Source organism: Oncorhynchus gorbuscha, linkage group LG25 (genome assembly GCF_021184085.1).
Source record: "Oncorhynchus gorbuscha isolate QuinsamMale2020 ecotype Even-year linkage group LG25, OgorEven_v1.0, whole genome shotgun sequence".
Taxonomy (NCBI): Eukaryota; Metazoa; Chordata; class Actinopteri; order Salmoniformes; family Salmonidae; genus Oncorhynchus; species Oncorhynchus gorbuscha.
This window is the reverse complement of record NC_060197.1, coordinates 36176113-36199222: the sequence shown is the minus strand read 5'-3', so window position 1 is coordinate 36199222 and position 23110 is coordinate 36176113. Positions and strand designations below refer to the sequence as shown.

General features: G+C 43.0%; 2 protein-coding genes across 15 annotated transcripts; both read left to right on the top strand.

Annotated features, from left to right (window-relative positions):
• Positions 1-1102: 1102 nt before the first annotated feature.
• Positions 1103-9202, top strand: LOC124014058 (zinc finger HIT domain-containing protein 1-like). The gene is made up of 5 exons (XM_046328745.1): positions 1103-1237; positions 2708-2884; positions 3059-3138; positions 7326-7495; positions 7987-9202. Exons 1-5 carry the CDS (start codon positions 1213-1215, stop codon positions 8006-8008), a joined length of 474 nt encoding a protein of 157 aa, XP_046184701.1. The 5' UTR covers positions 1103-1212; the 3' UTR covers positions 8009-9202.
• A 555-nt stretch (positions 9203-9757) lies between these two features.
• Positions 9758-22509, top strand: gltpd2a (glycolipid transfer protein domain containing 2a). Of its 14 annotated transcripts, none has more exons than XM_046329795.1 (9): positions 9767-10193; positions 10602-10656; positions 11959-12140; positions 16224-16360; positions 19162-20111; positions 20213-20283; positions 21101-21318; positions 21459-21827; positions 22076-22509. In XM_046329795.1, the coding sequence occupies exons 5-9, from the start codon at positions 20027-20029 to the stop codon at positions 22302-22304; spliced, it is 972 nt and encodes a 323-aa protein (XP_046185751.1). In that variant the 5' UTR covers positions 9767-10193; positions 10602-10656; positions 11959-12140; positions 16224-16360; positions 19162-20026; the 3' UTR covers positions 22305-22509. The 14 variants fall into 14 exon arrangements, 8 of the variants coding, with proteins under 8 accessions (XP_046185747.1, XP_046185749.1, XP_046185751.1 ...); XM_046329794.1 differs by having other exon boundaries at positions 11312-12140; XM_046329797.1 differs by lacking the exons at positions 9767-10193; positions 10602-10656; positions 11959-12140; positions 16224-16360 and adding exons at positions 16425-17139; positions 17190-17388; positions 17634-17945 and having other exon boundaries at positions 18109-20111.
• The last annotated feature ends 601 nt before the right edge of the window (positions 22510-23110 follow it).

The window sequence follows — 23110 nt, the reverse complement described above, 5'->3', positions numbered from 1 at the left end:
TCTAATGAAACAAAAATAGAACTGTTTGGCCATAATGACCATCATTATGTTTGGAGGAAAAAGGGAGATGCTTGCAAGCCGAAGAACACCATCCCAACCGTGAAGCATGGGAGTGGCAGCATCATGTTGTGGGGGTGCTTTGCTGCAGGAGGGACTAATGCACTTCACAAAATAGATGGCATCATGAGGATGGAAAATGGTGGCCTTTTGGTAGGCCGTCATTGTAAATAAGAATTTGCTCTTAACTGACTTGCCTAGTTTAATAAAGGTTAGATAAAAACTTCTTTAAAAAAAACAATCATCAATGGAAACAGGATGCAACTGAGCTCAATTTCGAGTCTCATAGCAAAGGGTCTGAATACTTATGTAAATAAATTACGTTTTTTTATATATATTTCTACATTTGCTAACATTTCTAAGAACCTGTTTTCGCTTTGTCATTATGAGGTATTGTGTGTATATTGTTGTGGGGAAAAAACGATTTGATCAATTATAGAATAAGGCTGGCTGTAACATAACAAAATGTGGAAAAGTCAAGGGGTCTGAAAACTTTCCGAATGCACTGTATGGGTTATGTGTATGCACCCAGATATACCTGTCCCATGTTGCTTCAGGTATCACTGACCCACATCCAGGTTTTTGAATAGTAAAGAATGTTTTCACTGCATATACCACTATACCAGAGTTTATTTCCATGAAACCAATACTCCCTAGACGTTTAGAGGTTCAAATTAATGAAAATATTCATATTTTGTTTATTTTTTACATTCCATAATTCTTTCATTGTTTTGGGGGTTTCGTGTAAGGGTATGTAAGGCCTATATACTTAATTGTTTTCTAGAAGACTCTAGAGCTCTCAAAGTATGTCATCCCTTTGAGTTGATTTTTATTTCGTGATTAGTACAAATGTGAATGATTTGCTATCATTGAGAAATAAAGTTTAAACATTTTAATAGCGCTACATTATTATATACCGGTGTATATGTTTGTGAGATTTATTTGGGTCAATAAATTATTATAATCCATATGATCATATTTGATCTATTTCGTACCACTAGAAATATCATTTTAATTCCATGCTCATAGATACCACAAGAAGGCGACCATGTCACACGAAGAGAAACGCGCAAGAAAATAATCTGGGACAAATTGTTCGCTGCAGGCCTACGTAGATTATCCGAACACGTTTCCTGCTAAAGTAGAAAGGATCAAATGGTTTTTGAAAAGAAGTCTTCGGGTGAGTTTAACTCTCTTTTCTTAGTGAAATGGTTGCTTCTGATTATAATAACTATATCGAGTACATAACTTGAGTTCACAAATCAATAATACAATAACAATTTAATTAACAAACAACCGTACGTTTGTCACTTGAGCTTGCTAACTGGCTAACCTGGTGGTGTTGTGTCCAGGTCGTACAAATGCGCAATCATCACAAAAAATACCGGTTGTGAGTATACTATACCGGAAAAACTATACATACTATGACATACTATACCGAAACATATAACTAGATCATCTCATATTAACCTAGAAAGCAGGCGAAATGGGTATTCAATTGCAATGAGAGGAAGTACATGACAACAGAAAGTAATTTTCAGTACTTTTCCAACAGCAAGGTTAGCTAATAAATCATCGTCTAGTCCGACCATTACTAGCTCTTCGAGTCAGGCTTTAGCTGTTCCAGCTGTGTGATAGTCGTTGATATGTAGCTAGTGTAAACCTAGCCAGCAGATCTGACCCACTTGCTTACAGCTGCACTAGGGTCGGACAGACGTGTAGCTTAAGCAGGGGTGAAAGTGGTTTTAATTTATTCGCTATACAGTACCTCCTAAACCAAAAACGTGAGCCGAATCATACATTCTATATGTAATTCTATGTTATTAATTCAATAGGATCTCTGTGGGACTAGTTGTAAAGATTTGAGATTTAACTTTAGAAATGTATTACTTTTTATTGTGGCAAACAGAACCAGTCATGATGTTTTCATCTGATTGTCAAACAATTACTTCAAATGGGTCTTTTACTAGGCTACCTGCTCACTTTAATCCACTCAAAAAATATCCAGCCTCCAAACCACTTTGAATGGAATGAGAGATTGGCTGCAGTGGCTACTGTTAGCTAGCATGAGAAAGAAACACGGCAGTTTACTTAACTAGCAGTCGTACAATTCTCTGTTTAACAGTTGGGATAATGGAACAGTTTGGAGTACAATGCATTTCTCATCCATGGACTGAGGAACGCTTTCTGAACCATATCTCGCGCTGGCTCCGCTGCATCTTAATCTCCACAGGAAACCTGTCCAGCCCTATTGCAGCTTTAAGAACTCATTGCAGACACATTCAACTAACCTGTACTTGGACGATACTTTCTTCGATTCCGAAGAAAATTGTGTCTTATAAATGTCTGTGTGTAGAAGTAGATATGTAGAAGTAGATGACAGCGTGTCACACAGCGGACCAAAATATGTAAATTACATGCAAACTGGAATTTTTCACTTGATACAAAACATGGATTTTTTTTCTGAATATTCTCTACTCATTCAAGGATTTTTCTTTATTTTTACTATTGTCTACATTGTAGAATAATCGGGAAGACATCAAAACTATGAAATAACAGATCTGGAATTATATAGTAACCAAAAAAGTCTATTTTAATAAAAACATCTTTCTCTCTCCCTCACTACCCCTACTCCCTCTATCTTTCCCAGCCCGTGTAGCGGAGGCAGGACAGAGGCGTGTGTTGGACGATGCAACACGCCAGCGGAGGTTAAATCGGCAGCTGGATGCTCTAGAGAAGGACAACTTCCAGGATGACCCTCTCTCTTCCCTGCCTCCCTCTGGTCCTACTGCCCGCCTGCCCGCCTTTAGCGAAGGAGAGGAACCCGGTGTGTGAGGAAACTCCTTTTAGATCTGCCCAGTGCTATTGTATGGTGGAGAGCTCTATATTAATTTCTTCATGTGTACTTCTGCCTCCCTTCTCTTTCATCTCTTTATCCTTTCTCTTTCACTCCCTCTTCTCCTGCCTCTCTTCCGCCTTCCCTCTTTCTTTCTGTCTCTAGGTAAGAAGAAGAGGAAAACTAGAGGTGATCACTTCAAACAGAGATTTCGCAAAAACTTCCAGACTCTACTAGAAGAAGAGGTAGGTGATAGACTGAGAACACCTCTAACCCCACAAGTAGTCCGCCATATGGAGAAGTGGGTGTCATTTGAAACGCACCGGCATCATGTGCAGAGCGGAGCATCCTGACAGAACGTTCAGGTAGAAATACATTATGATGGTATGTATCAGGGTTGGTGTCAATTTCATTTTAATTCCAGTCAATTCAGGAAGTACACTGAAATTCCAATGCTTTTCAGTAAGGGAAATGTTGAAATGGAATTTTGTTTACTTTCTGAATTGAAACGGAATTGACGCTAACCCTCGTATGTATGGTCCACTGTAGCTCAGTTGGTAGAACATGATGCTTGTAACTGGTTCAAGTCCCGGGATCACCCAAGCGATAAAAATGTATGCACGCGTGTCTCTAAAGTGCTTTGGATAAAAGTGTCTGCTAAATGCCATGTAGCACATTTCTCTCACGTAGAATAAGGAATGACGTCAGCTCTATAGAGGTCGACCGATTATGATTTTTCAACGCTGATACCAATACCGATTTATTGGAGGACCAAAGAAAGCCGATGCCGATTTTAATTTTCTAATTTTTTAAAAATTATTACATTTATTTGTAATAATGACAATTACAACAATACTGAATGAACACTTTTATTTTAAATTAATATAATACATCAATCAAATCAATTTAGCCTCAAATAAATAATAAAACATGTTCAATTAGGTTTAAATAATGCAAAAACCAAGTGTTGGAGAAGAAAGTAAAAGTGCAATATGTGCCATGTAAAAAAGCTAAAGTTCTAGTTCCTTGCTCAGAACATGAGAACATATGAAAGCTGGTGGTTCCTTATAACATGAGTCTTCAATATTCCCAGATAAGAAGTTTATGTTGAGGTTATTATAGGAATTATAGGACTATTTCTCTCTACCATTTGTATTTCATATAACTTTGACTATTGGATGTTCTTATAGGAACTTTAGTATTGCCAGTGTAACAGTATAGCTTCCGTCCCTCTCCTCGCCCCTACCTGGGCGCGAACCAGGAACACATCGACAACAGCCACCCTCAAAGCATCGTTACCCATCGCTCCACAAAATCCGCGGACATTGCAGAGCAAGGGGAACAACTACTCCAAGTCTCAAAACGGGTGACGTTTGAAACGCTATTAGTGCGCACCCCGCTAACTAGCTAGCCATTTCATGTCGGTTACACCAGCCTAATCTCGGAAATTGATAGGCTTGAAGTCATAAACAGCGCAATGCTTGAAGCAGTCAGACTGCTCTATTAAATATCAAATCATAGACTTAATAATAACATTATAACACACAGAAATATGAGCCTTGGGTCATTAATATGGTCAGATCCGGAAAACGATCAATTTGAAATTAAAACGTTTATTCTTTCAGTGAAATACGGAACTGTTCCGTATTTTATCTAACGGGTGGCATCCATAAATCTAAATATTCCTGTTACATTACACAACCTTCAATGTTATGTCATAATTACGTAAAATTCTGGCAAATTATTTCGCAACCAGCCAGGCGGCCCAAACTGTTACATATACCCTGACTCTGCGTGCAATGAACGGAAGAGAAGTGACACAATTTCCCTAGTTTAATATTGCCTGCTAACATGAATTTCTTTTAACTAAATATGCAGGTTTAAAAATATACTTGTGTCTTGATTTTAAGAAAGACGTTAATGGTTTGGTACACATTGGTGCAACGACAGTGCTTTTTTCACAAATGCACTTGTTAAATCACCCGTTTGGCGAAGTAGGCTATGATTCAATGATAAATTAACAGGCACCGCATCGATTACATGCAACGCAGGACATGCAAGATAACTACTCATGGTTGATGAAATTACTAGGTTAACTAGTGATTATGTTAAGATTGATTGTTTTTTACAAGATACGTTTAATGTTAGCTAGCACCTTACCGTGGCTCTTTGCTGCACTCGCATAACAGGTAGTCGGCCTGCCACGCAGTCTCCTCGTGGGGTGCAATGTAATCGGCCATGATCTGTGTCCAAAAATGCTGATTACCGAATGTTATGAAAACTTGAAATCGGCCCTAATTAATCGGCCATTCCGATTAATCGGTTGACCTCTGCTATAGAGACTTATGAACGTGACCCTGGGTGCGTACTAGAGGTCGACTGATTAATCGGAATGGCCGATTAATTAGGGCCGATTTCAAGTTTTCATAACAATCGGAAATCGGTATTTTTGGGCGCCAATTTTATTTATTTTTTATTTAAAAGATACTTTTTTTTACACCTTTTATTTAATCTTTATTTAACTGGGCAAGTCAGTTAAGAACACATTCTTATTTTCAATGACAGCCTAGGAACGGTGGGTTAACTGCCTCGTTCAGGGGCAGAACGACAGATTTTCACCTTGTCAGCTCGGGGGATCCAATCTTGCAACCTTACAGTTAACTAGTCCAACGCAATAACGACCTGCCTCTCTCTCGTTGCACTCCACAAGGAGACTGCCTGTTACGCAAATGCAGTAAGCCAAGGTAAGTTGCTAGCTAGGATTAAACGTATCTTATAAAAAACAATCAATCATAATCACTATTTAACTACACATGGTTGATATTACTAGATATTATCTAGCGTGTCCTGTGTTGCATATAATCTGACTGAGCGGTGGTAGGCAGAAGCAGGCGCGTAAACATTCATTCAAACAGCACTTTCATGCATTTTACCAGCAGCTCTTCGTTGTGCGTCAAGCATTGCGGTGTTTATGACTTCAAACCAATCAACTCCGAGATGAGGCTGGTGTGACCGAAGTGAAATGGCTGGCTAGTTAGCGCGCGCTAATAGCGTTTCAAACTTCACTTGCTCTGAGCAGTTGTTCCCCTTGCTCTGCATGGGTAACGCTGCTTCGATGTGGTGGCTGTTGTCATTGTGTTGCTGGTTTGAGCCCAGGGAGGAGCGAGGAGAGGGACGGAAGCTATACTGTTACACTGGCAATACTGAAGTGCCTATTAGAACATCCCAATAGTCAAAGGTTAATGAAATACAAATGGTATAGAGGGAAATAGTCCTATAACTACAACCTAAAACTTCTTACCTGGGAATATTGAAGACTCATGTTAAAAGGAACCACCAGCTTTCATATGTTCTCATGTTCTGAGCAAGGAACTGAAACGTTAGCTTTCTTACATAGCACATATTGCACTTTTACTTTCTTCTCCAACACTTTGTTTTTGCATTATTTAAACCAAATTGAACATGTTTCATTATCTACTTGAGGCTAAATTGATTTTATTGATGTATTATGTTAAGTTAAAATAGTGTTTAATTCAGTATTGTTGTAATTGTCATCATTACAAATACATTTTTAAAATCGGACGATTAATCGGCATCAACTTTTTTGGTCCTCCAATAATCGGTATCAGTTGAAAAATCATAATCGGTCGACCTCTAGTGTGTACCAATAATATCTCCTTTCTCCTGAAGTGTGAATTTATTCACTAAAGTCAAAAAATTTAACTTAAGCCTGGTCTGATCCAGAACGCCCCAAAGTAAACCCATTCACTACTACCCACAAATCTAAAAGCATTGGATTGGTGGAGGAATTGGCTCTTATACTAATAATACTAATAATTTCCTTTGAAATCATTAATTGAGATCTTCCCATAGACTGGTTGGTTGTTTAGCAACAAAACCAATACATGCAAAATAGACAGGGTTGGCATAGATTGTTGACAATATGTAAGCTATATTTTGTCTCCAATGTTTATTGAAAACATACATTTGCACAACTAGCTCTTGTATCCTCTCAAATACATCCTTACAGTTGTTGGTTGGTTGGTTGGTTAGCTAGCTAACACATTTTAGCCATATTAGCATTGATATGAAATCAGTCAGAACACCTCAAGAACAAGATAAAACGAGCTGAAACGATCCGTGCTTCTACACCTGCATTGCTTGCTGTTTGGGGTTTTAGGCTGGGTTTCTGTACAGAACTTTGAGATATCAGCTGATGTACGAAGGGCTATATAAATACATTTGATTTGATGATCCTACTTACGATTCCCCACATGGCAGTTTCTTGTCATTTTTGCTAGCAATCTGGCCATCCAGAATCACAACAATACGCTGACTTCTGCCCCAAGGAAGCGCTTTGTTCGCTAACCCATCTATAGCCCCCGTTTTTGCTGAGAGGCTAACCCCGTCCTTGCTGTGTTGTGATTGGCAGAATGTGTCTGAGAGGGAGGAGCCTAACTACCTGTCAGCTGCAGCCCCTCCCTCCTCGCTCCCCCCTCGTCTGTTCTGCTCCGTCTGTGGATTTCCTTCCTCCTACACCTGTTGCTCCTGTGGGGGGCGCTATTGTTCCACACGCTGTCTTATCACGCACAGAGAGACCAGGTAACTCACACTACACTACACTAGAGCTGGGACCAAAAACTGAAAATGATCATTCATTACGATAAGTAGCCTATACTAAAGAAATGTGAAGTTTGAAATGAAATGCGTTGGCTAATATGGGTGATTGTTAATGGGACAATTGATGGCTACAACCATCAAACCAATAGTAGTAGTTTGAAGGATAATACAATAAAAACTGTGGTGCACATTGCTATTAACTTATTGTTCGATTGATTGTTATCGCATCAATTAGGCAATTTATCGTGATAAGAATTTTTGTCCATATCGCCCAGCTCTAACACTCCCACACACTGTTCCATACACACAGAGGCTACGTAACATGAATGCAACACACACACACACACACACACACACACACACACAACACACACATTACACCCCCCACACACACAATACCATACACACACAGGGTTGTATATTAACCCTACTACCCTTAGCCTCAGATCTCTCTCTCTCTATTTCTCTCTCAGGTGTCTGAAGATGACTCTGTAGCAGCTGATCAGACTATACCTGGTCATGCTCACAAAATGTGGATGGTAAATTCTTCTACCTGTAGCTGTATAGAATGTTACAACACAGGAACGGCGCTACGGATAATCACCGTGTACCAGAGATGCTATGGAGAGAACACTACCAGAGAAGTAATGGAGAACGCTACTAGAAAGTTACAAACATGCACACAGTGGCTCAGCACTCTGCGGTGTGAAGTCAGTGTTGTGGAGTAGGGTAGTGGTGCGTGGGTAAAATCACTGGGGAAGCAAGAAAAAAAGCCATATTACAACCTATGTGTTATAATTGCATTGTTTGCTCTATAACTTGCTAATTCATATTACTTCACAAATAGGTTTATCACTCTGTCATACAGTATACACTTTTTAATTTTTTTTTGTTGTCCTAGATTACCAGGCTAAAACGCTTGCTCACTAGGTTAACATCCATTCATGGGAAATGTTATCTAGTTAACATTAGCCTTCTACATCTAGCTACATATTGAATTTCCATCCTCTCTCGGGGAGAATTAAGTAGAACCACAAGTCCAAATCCATATCTCCATCTATGGCTAATTTAAGAAAAGGGACAACTTTAGCTAGCTAGCCACCGGAGGACAACAACACAACGAGATGCAACAATTCAATTTGTTTCTGTCAATGACTAATGCTTTCATTGTGTTTGATAGGAGTGATTCCAAAATCCAAGCTGGCTTCCCTTGACCCTTTTTTTTTTTTTGGCAGACCAGGACCATTCACAGTTGAGCTTGTTCAATTTAGCTCAATGTTGACTGGCTAATTGTTTATACTTTTTTTATCAAGAGGCCAGATGCTCATTGGCTTCCCTTGCATTCCGTTCAATGCTACGGGCTGCAGCAATGGACCAGACAGCATCAGATAGATGGCCTACACGTGTAGAGACAGAGGGGCGCTGTTTCGCTTGCCCGGAAGCTTTCTCCGTGCATTCCGCCTCATGCAAATTGAAAAACAGACACAAAAGATAAAAAGGTTTTATTTTTTTATTTTTTTAGTTGGTCAATTTATGGGGGAAGCTTGGCATCCATGAATACACGCCACTGGCCTGAAGGGGGCAGAGACAGGGCAGGAGTAAGGGAGGGGTTTGTGTCGTATGGGGGAGGTCTGACTATCTTTGTCTGTGACTTGCTGTAATGATTTAATTAAACATGTCTGATTATGACTCAGGGTGTGTATTGGAAATCTTTGTGCTATAGAGTAATCTCCTGTGTATGTGTGCATGTGGAGCCTGTTTGTGTGACTGGTGTGTGTGTACCCTGGTTCAGGTTTGTATACAGATGTTTGTTTATAAGCTCTGTCCTGTTAGGGAGAATGTTCTTAGAGAGAACAACAGGTTGTGCGCTTATCCGCTTCCAGGAAGATTAAAACAAGTTCCTTTTTCTGAAACCACTGCTCACACACATCCTGACATCAACACACACCCTTCTGCATAACTGACTAAAGTCTATCAGTGGTAAAGTATATGATTATATGTTTATGTATTGCATGTTATGAATAGGTTATATAATTATATTGGAGGAAGGGGGCAGAGGGGTCAGGTGGTAATTAAGGGCAACAACCCCTGAACCTCAGCTGTAAAGGGACGTTAATTATTAATGCACGCATATTGGGGGGATTTCCACTAGTTTACAACAGCTACAAAGTAAAAGTTGGCTATATTGTAAAACTTAATGGGAAAAAATAGCATTGTGCTCTTAATTTATAGTTAGGCATAAGGTCAGCAGTAGTGTGGGTAAGATTAGGGTTACAATCTTTAAAGAGAAATGGTCGAAATAGGCGGGGTTTATGACTTTGTGGCTGTGCTAACTATAGTGGCGACCAGTGGATGAGAGCCACGGTAGCGCCTGATTTGGCACAGACAGGACGTCGGAGTAGGCTGTATGTGTGTGTACCCCATTTACAGAACTGGGAGGTTGAGTGCTCCTGACAACGAGTGAAACCTGCGCTTGCATCGGGCGCTGTGAAAATGGCGGATGACTGCGCTAGGCTCAGTTCAATAATCGGTCAATGTTCGCACCGCAGACTTTGCCCGGTGAAGGAGTGTTGTGTGTACGGAAATCCAGTAACGTGGCGCGAGCAGCTGTCAAGCAAAGATAGTAGCGGAACGGGGGCTCCTCGGGCTGTCAAGCGAGTCGACCGCTGGAGCGCGCAAGGTGAGTAGACTAGAACGGGTGTATGGTTCGTCTTTTAACACAGATCTTGGATCCGGTTATCCTACCCAAACCACTATCGGGGGATGGCAGAGACCGCGGGCAGATGAATCCCTCTTTCAATGCGCGGTGATCATCAGGCACAATAAACTATAGGCTACCGCTGGCGTTCATTTCAAACTGGCATAGCCAAGCCAAATAACGCAGTTTTCACTCAGAGAAGCATTATTTTATTTTAATGTTTATTTTCGCGTTTTTAATATTTATTTGATGCTGAAAATCACCTCAACACTGTCTATAGACATCAGCCCTTGATTGGCCAAGCTCTGTGTTCTCTGAGGAGCGCAACACCGATTGGATTAGAGGTGTGCACACTGCACAGATGTTATGAATGTGTTTCTCTGTGTGCAGGGCCATAGCCCAGACCCCCATTGATACTACTGCTGCTGCCATGGAGAGGAAAGAGGTAATATATCGGAATATTTTATTGCGATTCAATGAAACAGGATCTGTTGCAGAACGTCTGATCATCATACCCAATGGTGTAAAGTACTTGCAAGTACTACTTAAGTAGTTTTTTGGGGTATCTGTACTTTTAAATTTTTGACTACACTACATTCCTAAAGAAAATAATGTACTTTTTACTCCATACATTTTCTCTGAAACATTTCGAATGCTTAGCAGGACAGGAAAATGGTCAAATTCATACTTATCTGATCTGGCAGACTCACTAAACACAAATGCTTAGTTTGTAAATTATGTCTGAGTGTTGGAGTGTGCCCCTTGCTATCCTTAAAAAAAACATGAAAATGATGCCATCTGGTTTGCAAAATATAAGGAATTTGAAATTATTTGGACTTTTACTTTCAATATTTAAGTATTACTTTTGACACTTTAGTATATTTAAAACCAAATACTTTTAGACTTTTACTCCAGTAGTATTTTACTGTGTGACTTTCACTTTTACTTGAGTAATTTTCTATTAATGTATCTTTTACTTTTAATCAAGTATGACAATTGGGTACTTTTTCCACCACTGATCATACACCAACCCCCCCTCTCTCTACCTCTCCTTCTTTCTCTCTTCTGTCTCTCTCTCTCTTTCTTGTCCTCTCCTTCAGCATCCAGTTGGAGAAGTCCTCATCATTCCAATGAGATCTTCAACATCACTTTTGCCCCAGGATTCAGCTCGACCCCTTCCCCTGCCCCTTCAGCCCTCCTCCCCTCCTCCACCCCTCTCTCTGTCCAGTCCCCAGCTCCAGGCTGAGTTTCTGAGAAGAGCTCCCAGAGCTGCTTCTCCTGACAACGACTCGGCTAGACACCAAAACCTTCTCCACCAACCCTCTCCCTCTGTCTCCCCTTCTCCTCCCCTCCTCCCCCTCTTTCCTCCCCCTCCTCCTCCACCCCTCTCTCTGTCCAGTCCCCAGCTCCAGGCTGAGTTTCTGAGAAGAGCTCCCAGAGCTGCTTCCCCTGACAACGACTCGGCTAGACACCAAAACCTTCTCCACCAACCCTCTCCCTCTGTCTCCCCCTTCCCCTCCCCTCCTCCCCCTCTTTCCTCCCCTCCTCCACCCCTCTCTCTGTCCAGTCCCCAGCTCCAGGCTGAGTTTCTGAGAAGAGCTCCCAGAGCTGCTTCCCCCGACAACGATTCGGAGAGACACAAAAACCTTCCCCACCAACCCTCTCCCTCTGTCTCCCCCTCTGTGTCCCTCTTCTCCTCCCCTCCTACCCCTCTTTCCTCCCCTCCTCCACCCCTCTCCCTGTCCAGTCCCCAGCTCCAGGCTGAGTTTCTGAGGAGAGCAAGCCGTGGTCTGAGAACTGTCTCCTGTGACACCAGTGATGTCCTCACCTCCCCCAGGTCCACCCTGGTCTCCCCCTTTACCTCCATCACCTCCTCCACCCTTACCTCCCCCCCACTGCCCCTGTCCTCCTCCATGCCCACTAAAGAAGGTGAGTTTTGAAGCAGTGCCATGGTCTAGTACTGATGCTTGTCTCTCTCCAGTTCTCAGCTACTGAATAGTAGCAGTGGTTGTTGTGTTGTTATAGTATACTATACTAGTAGTAATGTCCCTTATAGTATACGAGTAGTATTGTAGGTATAGTATACTAGTAGTAGTAGTGTTGTTATAGTATACTACTAATTGTAGTGTCGTTATTGCATACTAGTGTCGTTATAGAGTAGCAGTAGTGTCATTATAGTATACAACTAGTTGTAGTGTCGTTATAGTAAACTACCACCAGTAGTAGTAGTAGTGTAGTTATAGTAAACTTGTAGTAGTAGTTATAGTAAACTACCAGTAGTAGTAGTGTAGTTATAGTATACTAGTAGAAGTAGTAGTGGTGTTATAGTATACTAGTAGTAGTAGTGGTGTTATAGTATACCAGTAGTAGTAATGAAGTTATAGTATACTAGTAGTAATGGAGTTATAGTATACTAGTAGTGGTAGTAGTGTCGTTATAGTATACTACTAGTAGTAGTGTTGTTATAGCATACTACTAATTGTAGTGTTATTATTGCATACTAGTGTCGTTATTGAGTAGCAGTAGTGTCATTATAGTATACTACTAGTTGTAGTGTCGTTATTGCATACTAGTGTCGTTATAGAGTAGCAGTAGTGTCATTATAGTATACTACTAGTTGTAGTGTCGTTATTGCATACTAGTGTCGTTATTGAGTAGCAGTAGTGTCATTATAGTATACTACTAGTTGTGTCGTTTATAGTAAACTACCACCAGTAGTAGTAGTGGTAGTGTAGTTATAGTAAACTAGTAGTAGTGTAGTCGTAGTTATAGTAAACTACCAGTAGTAGTAGTAGTGGTAGTAGTGTAGTAGTAGTAGTAGTAGTGTCATTATAGTATACTAGTAGTAGTAGTAGTAGTGTCGTTATAGTATACTAGTAGTAGTAGTAGTAGTGTAGTTATAGTATACTAGTAGAAGTAGTAGTGGTGTTATAGTATACCAGTAGTAGTAATGGAGTTATTGTATACCAGCAGTAGTCATGGAGTTATAGTAAACTACCACCAGTAGTAGTAGTGGTAGTGTAGTTATAGTAAACTAGTAGTAGTGTAGTCGTAGTTATAGTAAACTACCAGTAGTAGTAGTAGTGGTAGTAGTAGTAGTAGTAGTGTCGTTATAGTATACTAGTAGTAGTAGTGTAGTTATAGTATACTAGTAGAAGTAGTAGTGGTGTTATAGTATACCAGTAGTAGTAGTGGTGTTATAGTATACCAGTAGTAGTAATGGAGTTATAGTATACCAGTAGTAGTAATGGAGTTATAGTATACCAGTAGTAGTAATGGAGTTATAGTATACCAGTAGTGGTAGTAGTGTCGTTATAGTATACTAGCAGTGGTAGTAGTGTCGTTATAGAATACTACCAGTAGTGACTGTGTAGTTTACTGTCAATAGTGTAGTTATAGTATACAAGTAGTAGTAGTGTAGTTGTAGTGTACTATTAGTAATGTACTTAGTCTAATAGTATGAGTGTTACTATAGTATACTAGTAGTAGTGTCGTTATAGTATACCAGTAGTAGTGTTGTTTTAGTATACTAGTAGTAGTGTCGTTTTAGTATACTAGTAGTAGTGCCATTTTAGTATACTGGTAGTAGTGGTGTAGTTATAGTATACTAGTAGTAGTTGTAGTGTGGTTATAGTATACTAGTAGTAGCGGTGTAGTTATAGTATTCCAGTAGTAGTGTAGTTATAGTGTTTGTAGTGTAGTTATAGTATACTAGTAGTAGTTTTAGTAGTAGTGGAAGTAGTAGTGTGGTTATAGTATACTAGTAGTAGTAATAGTAGTAGTAGCCGTGGTGTAAAGTACTTCAGTAAAAATATTTGAGTCTTTTTTTTAGGTATCTGAACTTTACATTACTATTTATATTTTTGAATACTTTTTCTTAACTACATTCCTTTATTTATTTTTTGAATTTTTAGCCCTTTTTCTCCCCAATTTCGTGGTGTCCAATTGTTGTAGTAGCTACTATCTTGTCTCATCATTGCAACTCCCGTACGGGCTCGGGAGAGACGAAGGTTGAAAGTCATGCGTCCTTCGATACACAACCCAACCTAGTCGCACTGCTTCTTAACACAGTGCGCATCCAACCCGGAAGCCAGCCGCACCAATGTGTCGGAGGAAACACCGTGCACCTGGCAACCTTGGCTAGTGCGCACTGCGCCCGGCCCGCCACAGGAGTCGCTGGTGCGCGATGAGACAAGGATATCCCTACCGACCAAGCCCTCCCTAACCCGGACAACGCTGGGCCAATTGTGCGTCGCCCCATGGACCTCCCGGTCGCGGCAGGTTACGACAGAGCCTGGGTGCGATCCCAGAGTCTCTGATGGCACAGCTGGCGCTGCAGTACAGCGCCCTTAACCACTGCGCCACCCAGGAGGCCTTCACTACATTCCTAAAGAAAATAATGTACTTTTTACTCAATACGTTTTCTCTGAAACCCAAACGTACACGTTACATTTTGAATGCTAAGCAGGACAGGAAAATTGTCCAATTCATGTACTTAGCAAGAGAATATCCGTGGTCATCCCTGTTGCTTCTGATCTTGCGGACTCACTAAACACAAATGCTTATTTTGTAAATGATGTCTGAGTGTTGGAGTGTGCCCTTGGCTATCCGTAAATAAAAAAAACAAGAAAATGGTGCTGTCTGGTTTGCTTAAGGAATTTGAAATGATTTTTGCTTTTACTATCAATACTTAAGTATATTTTAACAATTACATTTAGTTTTGATAATTTAGGATATTTAAAACCAAATACTTTTAGACTTTTAATCAAGTAGTATTTTACTGGGTGACTTTCACAAAGACACCTTAGTCATTTTCTATTCAGGTATCTTTACTTTTACTCAAGTATGACAATTGGGTACATTTTCCACCACTGACTAGTAGTCTAGTTACAGTATACTAACAGTAGTAGTGCCATTATAGTGTACTGCTGGTAGCAGTGTCATCATAGTATATTACTACTAGTAGCAGAGTCATCATAGTATATTACTACTAGTAGTAATGTCGTTATAGTATACTAGTAGTAGTAGTAGTGCCGTTACTGTATACTAGTAGCAGTGTAGTTATAGAATACTAGTAGTAGTGCAGTTATAGTATACTAGTAGTAGTAGTTTAGTTATAGTATACTAGTAGAAGTGTAGTTAGTGTACTAGTAGTAGTGATAGTGTAGTTATAGAATGTGTGTAGTAGTGTAGTTATAGTATACTAGTATTATTAGTGTAGTTATAGTATACTACCAGTAGTAGTGTAGTTATAGTATACTATTGTAGTAGTTGAGCAGTCATAGTATACTACTAGAGTAGTGTAGTTATGGTATACTAGTGGTAGTTATAGTGTACTAGGAGTAGTTTAGTTGTAGTATACCAGTAGTGTCGTTATAATATATTACTATTAGTAGTAGTAGTAGTGTCATTGTAGTATACTAGCAGTAGTTCAGTTATTGTATACTAGTGGTAGTATTGTAGTTATAGCGTACTAGTAGTAGTAGTGTAGTTATAGTACACTAGTATTAGTAACGGAGTTATCATATACCAGTAGTGGTAGTGTAGTTATAGTATACTAGTAGTAGTGTAGTTATGTCTAAGTGTTGGAGTGTGTCCCTGGCTATCCATAAATTTAAAAAACGAGAAAATGATGCAGTCTGGTTTGCTTAATATAAGGAATCGTTATAGTATACAAGTAGTAGTGTCGTTATAGTATACTAGTTGTACTTTTGTCATTATAGTATACTAGCTGTAGTGTAGTTATAGTATACTAGTTGTAGTAGTGTCGTTATATTATACAAGTAGTAGTTGTGTAGTTATAGTATACTTCTAGTAGTAGTGTAGTGTAGTTATGGTATACTAGTACAGTAGTAATGTGTGTATGTGTGTGTCCAGTCGAGCTGCTGTGTGTAACATAGTGGTGTACAATAACGTGTGTGTGTGTGTGTGTGTGTGTGTGTGTGTGTGTGTGTGTGTGTGTGTGTGTGTGTGTGTGTGTGTGTGTGTGTGTGTGTGTGTGTGTGTGTGTAGGTTGCACTACTCTCCTGTCTCTCTCCAGTACTGAGCTGCTAACTGAGCTGTGTCAATCTCAGTCCCGTCCTATGAAGCACGTCTCTGTCTCTAAAGGACTCACCACTGTCTTCTCTGGACGAGGCAGGGACATAACGGTAAGGTGTGTGTGTGTGTCACACCACAGTCTTCTCTGGACGAGGCAGGGGCATAAAGGTAAGGTGTGTGTGTGTGTCACACCACAGTCTTCTCTGGACGGGGCAGGGGCATAAAGGTAAGGTGTGTCACACCACTGTCTTCTCTGGACGGGGCAGGGGCATAAAGGTAAGGTGTGTCACACCACTGTCTTCTCTGGACGGGGCCGGGGAATAAAGGTAAGGTGTGTCACACCACGGTTTTCTCTGGACGGGGCAGGGGCATAAAGGTAAGGTGTGTCACACCACTGTCTTCTCTGGACGGGGCAGGGGCATAAAGGTAAGGTGTGTCACACCACTGTCTTCTCTGGACGGGGCAGGGGCATAAAGGTAAGGTGTGTCACACCACTGTCTTCTCTGGACGGGGCAGGGGCATAAAGGTAAGGTGTGTCACACCACTGTCTTCTCTGGACGGGGCAGGGGCATAAAGGTAAGGTGTGTCACACCACTGTCTTCTCTGGACGGGGCAGGGGCATAAAGGTAAGGTGTGTCACACCACTGTCTTCTCTGGACGGGGCAGGGGCATAAAGGTAAGGTGTGTCACACCACTGTCTTCTCTGGATGGGGCAGGGGCATAACGGTAAGTTGTGTGTGTCACACCACTGTCTTCTCTGGACGGGGCAGGGGCATAAAGGTAAGGTGTGTCACACCACTGTCTTCTCTGGACGGGGCAGGGGCATAAAGGTAAGGTGTGTCACACCACTGTCTTCTCTGGATGGGGCAGGGGCATAACGGTAAGTTGTGTGTGTCACACCACTGTCTTCTCTGGACGGGGCAGGGGCATAAAGGTAAGGTGTGTCACACCACTGTCTTCTCTGGACGGGGCAGGGGCATAACGGTAAGTTGTGTGTGTCACACCACTGTCTTCTCTGGACGGGGCAGGGGCATAAAGGTAAGGTGTGTCACACCACTGTCTTCTCTGGACGGGGCAGGGGCATAAAGGTAAGGTGTGTCACACCACTGTCTTCTCTGGACGGGGCAGGGGCATAAAGGTAAGGTGTGTGTGTGGTGTGTGTGTGTGTGTGTGTGTGTGTGTGTGTGTGTGTGTGTGTGTGTGTGTGTGTGTGTGTGTGTGTGTGTGTGTGTGTGTGTGTCACACCACTGTCTTCTCTGGACGGGGCAGGGGCATAAAGGTAAAGTGTGTCACACCACTGTCTTCTCTGGACGGGGCAGGGGCATAACGGTAAGTTGTGTGTGTCACACCACTGTCCTCTCTGGACGGGGCAGGGGCATAAAGGTAAGGTGTGTCACACCACTGTCTTCTCTGGACGGGGCAGGGGCATAACGGTAAGTTGTGTGTGTCACACCACTGTCTTCTCTGGACGGGGCAGGGGCATAAAGGTAAGGTGTGTCACACCACTGTCTTCTCTGGACGGGGCAGGGGCATAACGGTAAGTTGTGTGTGTCACACCACTGTCTTCTCTGGACGGGGCAGGGGCATAACGGTAAGTTGTGTGTGTCACACCACTGTCTTCTCTGGACGGGGCAGGGGCATAAAGGTAAGGTGTGTCACACCACTGTCTTCTCTGGACGGGGCAGGGGCATAAAGGTAAGGTGTGTGTGTGTGTGTGTCACACCACTGTCTTCTCTGGACGGGGCAGGGGCATAAAGGTAAAGTGTGTCACACCACTGTCTTTGGACGGGGCAGGGGCATAACGGTAAGTTGTGTGTGTCACACCACTGTCCTCTCTGGACGGGGCAGGGGCATAAAGGTAAGGTGTGTCACACCACTGTCTTCTCTGGACGGGGCAGGGGCATAACGGTAAGTTGTGTGTGTCACACCACTGTCTTCTCTGGACGGGGCAGGGGCATAAAGGTAAGGTGTGTCACACCACTGTCTTCTCTGGACGGGGCAGGGGCATAACGGTAAGTTGTGTGTGTCACACCACTGTCTTCTCTGGATGGGGCAGGGGCATAACGGTAAGTTGTGTGTGTCACACCACTGTCTTCTCTGGACGGGGCAGGGGCATAAAGGTAAGGTGTGTCACACCACTGTCTTCTCTGGACGGGGCAGGGGCATAAAGGTAAGGTGTGTGTGTGTGTGTGTGTGTGTCACACCACTGTCTTCTCTGGACGGGGCAGGGGCATAAAGGTAAAGTGTGTCACACCACTGTCTTCTCTGGACGGGGCAGGGGCATAACGGTAAGTTGTGTGTGTCACACCACTGTCTTCTCTGGACGGGGCAGGGGCATAACGGTAAGTTGTGTGTGTCACACCACTGTCTTCTCTGGACGGGGCAGGGGCATAAAGGTAAGGTGTGTCACACCACTGTCTTCTCTGGACGGGGCAGGGGCATAAAGGTAAGGTGTGTCACACCACTGTCTTCTCTGGACGGGGCAGGGGCATAAAGGTAAGGTGTGTGTGTGTGTGTGTGTGTCACACCACTGTCTTCTCTGGACGGGGCAGGGGCATAAAGGTAAAGAGTGTCACACCACTGTCTTCTCTGGACGGGGCAGGGGCATAACGGTAAGTTGTGTGTGTCACACCACTGTCTTCTCTGGACGGGGCAGGGGCATAAAGGTAAGGTGTGTCACACCACTGTCTTCTCTGGACGGGGCAGGGGCATAACGGTAAGCTGTGTGTGTCACACCACTGTCTTCTCTGGACGGGGCAGGGGCATAAAGGTAAGGTGTGTGTGTGTGTGTGTCACACCACTGTCTTCTCTGGACGGGGGGAGGACAGAAAGTATTTGGGGCAAGATGTGAGAATTGATCTACTGTGGTGTATATAAACTCTTCCTGACGCTTTCTCTCTCTGTGCTCCAGAATCCTAGCCCTGCCACTGCCTCAGGAGCAGCCAACCAGACACTCCGCTCAGACTCCATGACCAATAGGAGAGGGCAGGCAGGTCCCAGGCTGTCTAATGGGACAAAGCGTTAGACTAAGCTAAAGTGCCCCTGATGACCCCAGCTACTGTATAATGTAATTGAAATGAATGAAAACCAGCAGTCCTGTGGCTCTCCGGGGCCTGGAGTTGAGAACTGAATGACACATTATCAAACACTATCTATACTGCCATGTGCCATTGCCAACACACTAACATCATAGACACAATGCCAACCCACCGACAGACTTACACACACACTGTACCTCTTCATGTAAGACATGGAAAGCAATGTGGTGAGGTGAAGCAGGTCTCTCTCTGTAAAAAAATAAATAATCTTTTGTCTCTATTGTGTGTGTGTGTGTGTGTGTGTAACTTCACTGATAAGATCCAACCCATGGCCAGAGTCTAGAGACATCATGAGATACAGGGACTGTGTGTGTGCGTTGATAGAGGGCTGATGAAACAGTGGTTGAGATAAGAGCCAAAGGTTAAAGGTCAAGTACAGAGTGTTCCAGGAGGTGTGGCTTAAAGAGGAAGTGTTTCTTTACTGTAATGCATTTAGAAAGAGAGGGAAAGGAAAACAATACTAAGAAATAATGTAAGCTGCAAAGGGACAAGAAGATAGAGAGATAAGATATAGAGAAATACAGCTAGGGTGGACAGCCGTTTACTACTAGTTAGTTGTATTCCCCAGCCGGATCTCTCTGTCGCGAATAGCCTGGGGACGAGGTTACCTACCAGTATGTGAGGGGTGGACTACTGAGTTTGTCTGTGTTCAGGACAGTACCTGTTTGTGTAGACAAGATGGGCATTAATGGACAACTGCAACGCTACCTGCTGCCAGCCTCCATCATGGCTCTGCTGCTCTTCCTCAGTTCTTTCTGGCTCCGTGAGTTTCCACTTTAACCATAGGATTTAGCTGATACTGTTCTCTGTGTGGCTGTGTGTGTTTATTGTGACAAACTGTACATGTGTTTCTCTCGTTCTCAGCTCAGATTGCAATGCGTGATTGTGAGACCTCCTGGCACCCCTGTCTGAGTTTCAATTTCTACCTTCCAACAGTGAGTACACACACACAATTTAGCCTGTAGAGAAATATCTTAACAGTTAGTTAGTTGTTCTATAATTTACATTGTAGTGTGAAACCAAGTGATAGATTGTAATACATAATAAAGATAAATAAGACATACACTACGTGGCCAAAATGATTTGGACACCTGCTCGTTGAACATCTCATCCCAAAATCATGGGCATTAATGTGGAGTTGGTCCCCTTTGCTGCTATAACAGCCTCCACTCTTCTGGGAAGGCTTTCCACTAGATGTTGGAACATTGCTTCTGGGACTTGCTTCCATTCAGCCATAAGAGCATTAGTGAGGTCAAGTACTGATGTTGGGCGATTAGGCCTGGCTTGCAGTCGGCATTCCGATGGTGATCTTAGGCGTGTGTGCGGCTGCTCGGCCATGGAAACCCATTTCATTACGCTCCCAACGAAACAGTTCTTGTGCTGACGTTGCTTCCAGAGGCAGTTTAGAACGTGGGAGTGAGTGTTGCAACCGAGGACAAAACATTTTTCAGCACTCCGCTGTCCCGTTCTGTGAGCTTTTGTGGCCTACCACTTCACGGCTGAGCCGTTGTTGCTCCTGAAAGTTTCCACTTCACAATAACATCACTTACAGTTTACCAGGGCAGCTTTACTGTCAGTGTTTGTCTATGGAAATTGCATGGCTGTGTGCTCAGTTTATACACCTGTCAGAAACAGGTGTGCCCGAAATAGCTGAATTGACTAATTTGAAAGGGTGTCCACATACTTTTGGTCATGTAGTGTAGATATGATACTTCATCTTCTCCGCCTCTCTCCCTCTCTCTCCTGTTCCAGCTGGAGAGCCCTTTTATTCCTCATCCAGGAGGGGTGCAGAGTGGGGGACAGCAGGGTGAGAGGGGTGTAGTGTTGGGTTCTGTGCCCCCTCTCCAGGTGTGTCAAGGTCAACAATTCCAGGTGTGGCGTCTCATGTCCCACCTGACCTCTTCCATGGCTACGCACTCTGATGATGTTCTGCTGGAGCACTACCTCTACAGCTGGGACGAACTCATCAAGTACGGTGTGTGTGTGTCTGTGTGTGAGAGTGTTTATAAGGGGAACACCTTTTAAACTTGCCATAAATGATACAGTAAGGAGTTGTTAGGTGAAGGTCTCAACATTGACTCCCCACTCCTCTCTCTCGCTCTCTCTCTAGGTTTATGGAATCTCTCGGACCTCTGGTCAGTTTTTTCTCTCAGAAGGTCAAAGATAAGATCGCTGTCATCAGAGAGCTGGCCCAGCAGGAGAAAGAGGCCCTTGAGAAACGAAGTCCAGTAGAAGGACACTCTGGACTACAAACTCGCACATCAGGACTACAAGGCCCAGCGGCCTACAGTTCAGTGCGTTCCATGGTGGAGTCGGAGCTGCAAAGGGGCTTGGTGAACTTCAGTGTGCGGACGCGCTCCGGCTGCAGAAATCTGCTGCGGCTCCACCGTTCGCTGCTCTGGATCCTGCTGCTACTGCAGGGCCTGGGGGAGGGACCGGACGCACAGGGGGTTTACCGCACCCCTGGGGAGCTCTGCAGGTATCTTTAGACAGAAAACACACTTGCACACACACACTCAAAAGGTTCCTTCACAATTTCACTAAGTGATTGAAGACCAAGTCTCACACTACCCATAGCCTGATGGCCATGCCAGCTTGCCAGTATCGACAGATGCCTGCTCTCTCACTCATGCACACACACACACACACACACACACACACACACACACACACACACACACACACACACACACACACACACACCCTAACCTTGCCCCTGTTCCCTAGGGATGCGTACACCGTGGCCCTGGCCCCCCATCACCCCTGGTTGATCCGCAGTGCGGCTGAGCTGGTGTTTGTAGCTCTGCCAGACAGAAGAGTGTTCCTGGATATAGTTTGTGTGAGAAAAGAGGAGGAGGTTGGGCCGGTGCTCAACATTGTTGTAGACGTTATGAGAGAGGTATACACACGCACACAGAGCATACTGGAAGAACACAACATGATAGAGCTGCCATAGAAAGACACAGGTATGCCAGCACACATAGCCTGCACAGACTATAAAGACACGTGATAGAAAGACTAGAAACATACAGCAACTCAGTTCGTTAGGCCTACCGTATAAGCCTGTTAACTGTATATGTAGAAAAGCCCTTATAACTAATGAGAACCGTGGAATACTTGCTTTGTGTCAGTGAAAGGAGTGAATAAACATGTTATTTATTCACATGTCTGTAGTTGTTCTTCTGTGTGTGTGTCTACTGCTGTAAATCACAGAAGTAGAATTAAGTACCTGGATCACCAGGCGGGCACTCTGTCCTTCTACAGTGTCTCTGACACAATGACCTTCCTCCACAGTGTCCAGACCAGATTCACGCAGCCCCTCTATCCTGGGTTCTGGCTTCATTGCTTTAAGACCACAGCTGAGTTAGACTAGAGTCCTATGTCAGTGATGCTTTACTCTACTATTCAGTGAGTTGTTGATTTCCTTCCTCTGTGGCTCTCACAGATTGAGCTCTCTGTAGTCTAGATAGAATTCGAGGTTATGGTTTACCATGTCTTACTATTCTGTGAGGTTTTCCTTTTCTTTGAATAGCAGAGGATTGACTTTCACAGATTCAGTCATTTCGAGAATTCAAAGTTATTTTCCCCAAATCCTATGATGTTGAAAATGAATCTGTATCTCCGGTGAGACTTTACCTCTGAAGGCAGCATGTGATAGGCCATACATTGTTTTCAGAATCATTTCTTAACCTGTTCTTTCCCTTTGTTATCGTGTACTCTTTTTCAGAGGTAGCCATTTGTTATGTAGGCTACAGTGCATAT

Bases quoted from the DNA above. Each gene is read 5' to 3' on its own strand.
- LOC124014058 (XM_046328745.1), top strand. From the start codon at position 1,213: ATGGTTTTTGAAAAGAAGTCTTCGG. The intron at 1,238-2,707 runs GTGAGTTTAACT...TATCTTTCCCAG, and splicing joins TTTTGAAAAGAAGTCTTCGG to CCCGTGTAGCGGAGGCAGGA. The intron at 3,139-7,325 runs GTAGGTGATAGA...TGTGATTGGCAG, and splicing joins AGACTCTACTAGAAGAAGAG to AATGTGTCTGAGAGGGAGGA.
- gltpd2a (XM_046329791.1), top strand. The intron at 12,141-16,223 runs GTGAGTTTTGAA...GTGTGTGTGTAG, and splicing joins CTCCATGCCCACTAAAGAAG to GTTGCACTACTCTCCTGTCT. The intron at 18,013-18,113 runs GTGTGTCACACC...CATAAAGGTAAG, and splicing joins GGCAGGGGCATAAAGGTAAA to GTGTGTCACACCACTGTCTT.